The 6786-nt window shown below is 62.9% G+C and overlaps 1 protein-coding gene and 1 non-coding gene across 4 annotated transcripts; both read right to left on the reverse strand.

The window, feature by feature from the left end:
* Positions 1–274: 274 nt before the first annotated feature.
* AMSG_05349 (WD repeat protein) lies at positions 275–6054 on the reverse strand (the record flags this gene model as incomplete). 3 transcript variants are annotated; one of them, XM_013902601.1, is made up of 5 exons in its annotated part: positions 275–551; positions 779–856; positions 1006–1056; positions 1727–2667; positions 3862–6054. In XM_013902601.1, 5 exons carry the CDS (start codon positions 6052–6054, stop codon positions 275–277), a joined length of 3540 nt encoding a protein of 1179 aa, XP_013758055.1. The 3 variants fall into 3 exon arrangements, with proteins under 3 accessions (XP_013758055.1, XP_013758057.1, XP_013758056.1); XM_013902603.1 differs by having other exon boundaries at positions 1727–6054; XM_013902602.1 differs by lacking the exons at positions 275–551; positions 779–856; positions 1006–1056 and having other exon boundaries at positions 1265–1868; positions 2193–6054.
* Positions 6055–6670: 616 nt separating this feature from the next.
* On the reverse strand, positions 6671–6786 carry AMSG_20090. The gene has a single exon (XR_001290162.1). It is a non-coding gene; the product is annotated as a 5S ribosomal RNA (ribosomal RNA).

A 6786-nucleotide genomic window follows, 5' to 3' on the forward strand; every position in this document is an offset into this window, starting at 1 on the left:
CCCCCCCACCCGCTACCGTGTCCATGTGTGGGTATATTCCATGAGCGACATCGGCTTGTGTGTGGGGGTGGGTATTGGTCGAGTTCCAAAGCAGGCCGCGGGTGTTCCAGTGCGAGTGCGGGGAGGGAGGTTACACCGGCAGACGACGGAGCAAATCGGGCCGGCGCTTTGCCGTCGATGCGCTCGCCCACCCATGTCATCGACCGACAGGCGGCAATTATGTTGGGGTGTACTTATTCAGGATTCGCTACGAGGGCCTCCAAGGTGACACTCATTAGGTGTCCTCGTTGAGGATCAGCTTGCGAGCAGTGCCGACGCCGTTGTACTTGACAAGCTTTCGGGCGAGGGCGGTGTTGATCACAGACGCGCCAAGACCCTTTCGCCACACGTGATCTGGGAGCATCATCTTGATCCTGGAGCCGCAATCGGCCTTGGACATACCACCGACCGACTTGGCCTCCTGCAAGGCCATGGCCAACTCTTCCAGCCCGAGCTCGACGGCGTCGGTGCGGCCGTGGCTCTCATCAGACTCACTAATGGAGCCTGTGGAGCTTCCAGCGCCACACCAGAGCGCGTTGCTGCAGCCACGTTTGCAGACGGACTCGACTCGGACGTGGCCGCCGTGCTTGCCTCTGGTCACAACGTGGCTGGTCTGGACTGCATCGGCCAGCGCGAGGTTAAGGAAGGCGGGTTGGAGCTTTGCACCCCCGTGCATCGCGCGCATCTCGTCGCCGATGGCCTTGAGCGTGGGGAGGGAGCCGCTGTTGCCCTTCTTGACCACATTGGCGAGGGCAACGGCGGAGTGAGCGGCGTCGGCGGGTTGGCCGGGCTCGACGAGGTGAGCTCGGGCTCGGGCCTCGATCACGTGCGGGCGCTGAGCATCGGGCTGGCGCTGGCGCGTGCGCTCGCCGAGGTCCACTCGATCACGGGCGACGGGCACGGCTCGCTCAAGCCATCCAACGTGGTGGTGGACACAAGAGCGGACGGATGGTCATCAAGAGCAACCAGGGGACGATGGCGGTGGTGCCATCGGTGGCGTGCATGGCGCCGGAGCAGCTGCGCGAAGCCGACGAGGGTTTCGAGGGCGGCATGTTCACTTTTGGCATGCTCCTCTACGAGATGCTCATACGAGCGCCGGCGTTTGATGGCAGCAACGCCATGGAGGTCGGTCGTCAGGTCCTCACCAGCAACGCTGCTAGTGCGATGGCGGGTGATTCATCCGGCGGTGTTGGTCGGTCGATCTGCTGGTGAGGCCCATGGCGCAGGAGGCTGCGGATGTGCTGGCGGCGGCGAGGATGCGGGCGCGGTGCTGGGGGAGTAAAGGCGGTGGGTGTTATGGGTGGCGGCGGAGGATAAAGGGGGAGCGATTGGAGAATACAGCGAGGAGGCAATCGGTATCAGAGGGGTGGGGGGTGGAGAGGCCGGTTTGGTCGGCAATGGTGATGCGGGTGGAGTTGTTGCGTGGGTGGGTGGAGGTGGAGTGGGGGGCGTGGAGCCAGAAGGAGGAAGGGTGGCGGGCGTGGAGGGTGTAGCCGGTGGGGGAAGGGTGCCACTTGAACGTCTCGTCTGCGTCTGAGTGGGAGACCAGGTCAGGCAGCTGGCCATCCGCACTCGGCAGCGCAATCACACCCTGCACAGACTTGGTGTGGCCCCCCAGAACCTCACACGAGGCACTGTCCGCGGTGTACCGCATGGTACCCGTGCCGTCGTCCGCAGGATGCCACACCCGGATCGTGTTGTCCCCGACCACGAGACCAGGACGGGCAGCTGGCCATTCGCACTCGGCAGCGCAATCACACCATTCACACCGCTGGTGTGGCCCTCCAGCACCTCACAGGAGGCACTGTCCGCGGTGTACCACACGGCGCCTGTCCCGTCGTCTGCAGCATGCCACACCCGGATCGTCCTGTCCCACGACCACGAGACCAGGACAGGCAGCTGGCCATGCGCACTCGGCAGCGCAATCACACCCTGCACACCGCCGGTGTGGCCCTTCAGAACCTCACAGGAGTCCCTGTCCGTGGTGTACCGCATGGCGCCCGTCCCGTCGTCCGCAGGATGCCACACCCGGACCGTCTTGTCCTCTGACCACGAGACCAGGACAGGCAGCTGCGCAATCACACCCTGCACACACTTGGTGTGGCCATCCAGCACCTCACAGGAGTCCCTGTGCGCGGTGTATCGAATGGCGCCCGTCCCGTCGTCCGCAGCATGCCACACCCGGATCGTGTTGTCCCACGACCACGAGACCAGGACAGGCAGCTGGCCATGCGCACTCGGCAGCGCAATCACATCCCGCACACCGTAGGTGTGGCCCTTCAGCACCTCACAGGAGGCACTGTCCACGGTGTACCGAATGGCGCGCGTCCCGTTGTCCGCAGCATGCCACACCCGGATCGTCTCGTCCCCCGACCACGAGACCAGGACAGGCAGCTGGCTGTCCGCACTCGGCAGCGCAATCACACCCTTCACATTGCCGGTGCGGCCCTCCAGCACCTCACAGGAGGCACTGTCCGCGGTGTACCGCATGGCGTCTGTCCTGTCGTCCGCAGCATGCCACACTCGGATCGTGTCGTCGCTAGACCACGAGACCAGGAAGGGCAGCTGGCTATCCACACTCGGCAGCGCAATCACACCCCGCACAAGGCTGGTGTGGCGCTTCAGCACCTTACAGGAGGCACTGTTCGCGGTGTACCGCATGGCGCCCATCCCGTTGTCCGCAGGATGCCACACCCGGATCGTCCCGTCGGCCGACCACGAGACCAGGACAGGCAGCTGGCCATCCACACTCGACAGCGCAATCACCCCCCCCACATTGCCGTCGTGGCCCTTCAGCACCTCACAGGAGTCCCTGTTCGCGGTGTACCACATGGCGCCCGTTCCGTCGTCCGCAGGATGCCACACCCGGATCGTCCCGTCGAACGACCACGAGACCAGGACAGGCAGCTGGCCATCCACACTCGACAGCGCAATCACCCCCCCCACATTGCCGTCGTGGCCCTTCAGCACCTCACAGGAGTCCCTGTTCGCGGTGTACCGCATGGCGCCCGTCCCGTCGTCCGCAGCATGCCACACCCGGATCGTGTCGTCGAGCGACCACGAGACCAGGACAGGCAGCTGGCCATCCGCACTCGGCAGCGCAATCACACCCTGCGCACCGTAGGTGTCGCCCTCCAGCACCTCACAGGAGTCCCTGTTCGCGGTGTACCGCATGGCGCCCGTCCCGTCGTCCGCAGCATGCCACACCCGGATCGTCTTGTCCTCCGACCACGAGACCAGGACAGGCAGCTGGCCATCCGCACTTGGCAGCGCAATCACACCCTTCACATACATGGTGTGGCCATCCAGCACCTCACAGGAGTCCCTGTTCGCGGTGTACCGCATGGCGCCCGTCCCGTCGTCCGCAGCATGCCACACCCGGATCGTCCCGTCGAACGACCACGAGACCAGGACAGGCAGCTGGCCATGCGCACTCGGCAGCGCAATCACACCCCGCACATCGCCGGTGTGGCCCTCCAGCACCTCACAGGAGTCCCTGTTCGCGGTGTACCGCATGGCGCCCGTCCCGTCGTCCGCAGGCCACACCCGGATCGTCTTGTCCTCCGACCACGAGACCAGGACCGGCAGCTGGCCATCCGCACTCGGCAGCGCAATCACACCCTCCACATCGCTGGTGTGGCCCTCCAGCACCTCACAGGAGGCACTGTACGCGGTGTACCGTATGGCGCCCGTCCCGTCGTCCGCAGCATGCCACACCCGGATCGTGTTGTCTCTCGACCACGAGACCAGGACAGGCTGCTGGCCATCCGCACTCGGCAGCGCAAGAACACCATTCACACAGTCGGTGTGGCCCTCCAGCACCTCCACGCGTTCACCAGTTAGCACGTCAAGTACGTCCACATTATCCTTACATCCACCAGCAACCAGTGAGCCACCGATGTTGATGACTTTTTCGTACGAGCCAACAAAGCGAAAGCGCTCAGCACCACGATGCGTGACAGGGTCCACGGCTCTCGATGGAATGAAAGCCTTAGACGAGGCATCTTTGCTCACAGCAGCAACCAGGTCCTTCACGGCTTTGGACGCCTTGCCATAGGCAAGTCGGGCGACAAGCTCGGTCTCGACGTGCGACGTACCGCTCTCAATGATCTCGCGTGAGAGCGACAGCGCACGCTCAACCTCGTCAACGTCTTTGACTCCTTCACAGCCAAGGCGCACAACACAACGCAGATCATTGAGGAGGCCACCAAGCGAGTCGTCTGCGCGGGCTTTCATCCACGGCCAGGAGAGAGCAACCGCAACGGCAGCATGGTTCGCTCCGGCTGCAATCAGGTGTGAAATACCGTGGGTGACGATCCAATTGGAGGCAGTGCCAGAGGTCATGGTCTCCCTAGCGGACTCTGGTGTGGCGCCAGGCGGAGGCACCCCGGCGACAACGGCGAGGTGACGGGCAGGAAGGGAAGGGATGTCGTCAAAGCACACCTCTAGCCGATGGCGAATGTACTCGAGGTGCAGATCGTGCAGCTCGACTACGGTTATGGAGCCGCCATCCGCGGCAACGACGCGCAGCAACGACGTGTTGGCGAGGGCATCGAGGGCCCTAGCAAACTTGATATTGCTTGCGTCGATCGCGGAGCGGAAGTTGGCGACGTCGATGGGCGCGTCTGATGGAAAGACGGCGAGCATGGCGTAAATAGCCCGCGCCACCTTGCGGACACGCTTGAGGATGGCACCGCCGAGGGTCCAAGTGATGATGTCGAAAATGTGGGCGTACTTGGCGTCCGATCCGCCGCAATCATCGCGGTGCTCATCCATGGCAAGCTCAGTTGCATCTGCAGCGTCCTCAAAAGCGTCGTCAAGCGCAGCCTCGCCAGAAATGGACGAGCCAAGGACGGCGAGGGCGAGGGCATGGCCACGGCAAAAGGTCGCGAGGGAGACGATGCGGGGATCGTCGAGAGCAAGGGTGATTGCCCACTCAGGTGAGCCCTTGGCGAGGTAGTTGCGAAGGACAACAGCAGCGTCGTCCGGGGCAAAGGTACCAAGCTCGATGGAGGAGGCGGAGTTGGTAGCAACAGCGGCGTTACGCGAGGTGACGAGGACGGCATGCGGGGCTGCGATGTGGTTGGTGAAGACGGAGGCCTGGCGGGTGGTCCACGCGTCGTCGAGGATGAGCAGGATGCGGGTGCCGGCGGCGGCGAGGGCCCGGGTCTTGGCAGCAAGAATGGGTTGGAGGTCATTGAGGCCAGCTTGTGCATCGATTGCGCAACCGAGGCCTTGCTTCAGGAAGTAGGACATGCGGCTGGCAATGGCGATGGGAGATGTCTTGTCCTCACCGAGAGGGAGCCAGAAGACGGAGAAGACCGAGGTGATGGCGGGGTGGATGGCGACATCGGCAGCGAGTGACGACTTGCCGACGCCACCGAGCCCGTTGACACCGACGACTGAGACGTTGTTCGCACCAAGAAGGACATTAATGACCGCAGCGCGAGTGTCAGGGAGCGGGTAGTACTCGGATGGGTTAGGTGGCGGCGGCATGAGTAAAGGCAAACGCTCAATAGAGCAAGAGTCGCGCAAGACATCGACGACAGCGACTGCAACGCGGGAGACGAGATCGGAAAAGCTGTCGTGGCCGTTACGGTCGCCCTGGACGCACCCCCACTCAAGCAGCGAGTGTATGAGCTTGACTCGTTCACAGCGCGAGTAGTACCATGCTTTCACGTTCGGGTCCTCAGAGTGTTCAGCCTTGTGGACAGCACCCTTGGCGTGAGCAAGATCACCAAAGGCAGCGATAAGGTCAGGGCCAATCCAAGCCTTAGCCTGCTCCTCATGCACGGCGCCGGTGACACGCTCAATGATGTCGGCGTCAGCGAGCCGGGCATCCCCCCAAACGCTATTGAACGGCAGGGCTTCATGCATGAAGACAGGGATGATGACGGGGTTATTGTCGAGGGCAAAGCGCACCTCTTCCATGGCAAAGCCCGAGGCGAGGAGATAGGGCGAGACTGAAATAACAATGATGCGTGAGCCCTCAAGAAGGGCATGCACGTCGTCCATGCCACTGCACCTGACGCCGAACCAGTCCAGCCTGTCCACAAACGCCCTGACACCACGTTGTAAGAGCTCCCGCCGAACGTCGATCATGAAAGCCTTGTCGTGCGAGCCATGCGCGAGAAATACGTCATACTTCTTGATGGGGGGCGGCTTGATCGTAGAAGATGGACCGGCTGGTGACGATGACGTCGCTTCAATTAGCATGTTCTGGGGGACTGCGGAGGAAGGGGTGGCCGAGCTGGCCGAGCTGGCGTTGGCGGTGAGCAGCGGGCGGGGGCGCTTGGCAGAACCCTGCTGCACTGGTGCGTGTGCAGGGCGCGGGGGGTCCCCTGTGTTCCCTGGGGCGGGGTCCATGGGCACAGTGAGAGGGGTGTGCGGAGTGTGCGGAGTGTGCGTTGCGTGTGACGGCGAGTGCGACAGGCGGCGTTTGGGCGATTTTTTGGATATCGGGCGAGTGCCGGGGGAAGGGCCGGGGGAGAAGGTATGATTATTTCAATGAGAGTTAATTGATGGGGTTGGGCATGATTAATTGAACGAGAAATGATTGATGTGGTGATGGTGGGGTCAGGGGGTGGGTGCATGCATGCAAGGAGGGTGTGTAGTTGGGCAAAAAGAAGACAGAATGCGTTACTCGGTATTCCCGTGTGGTCCCCCACCACAGTACTAACCAAGCCTCATGCTGCTTGACTTCCGAGAGCGAGACGGGATCGGGTATTTTCAGCATAGGATGAACGC

Source organism: Thecamonas trahens (assembly GCF_000142905.1).
Source record: "Thecamonas trahens ATCC 50062 unplaced genomic scaffold supercont1.22, whole genome shotgun sequence".
In the NCBI taxonomy this organism is placed as follows: Eukaryota; order Apusomonadida; family Apusomonadidae; genus Thecamonas; species Thecamonas trahens.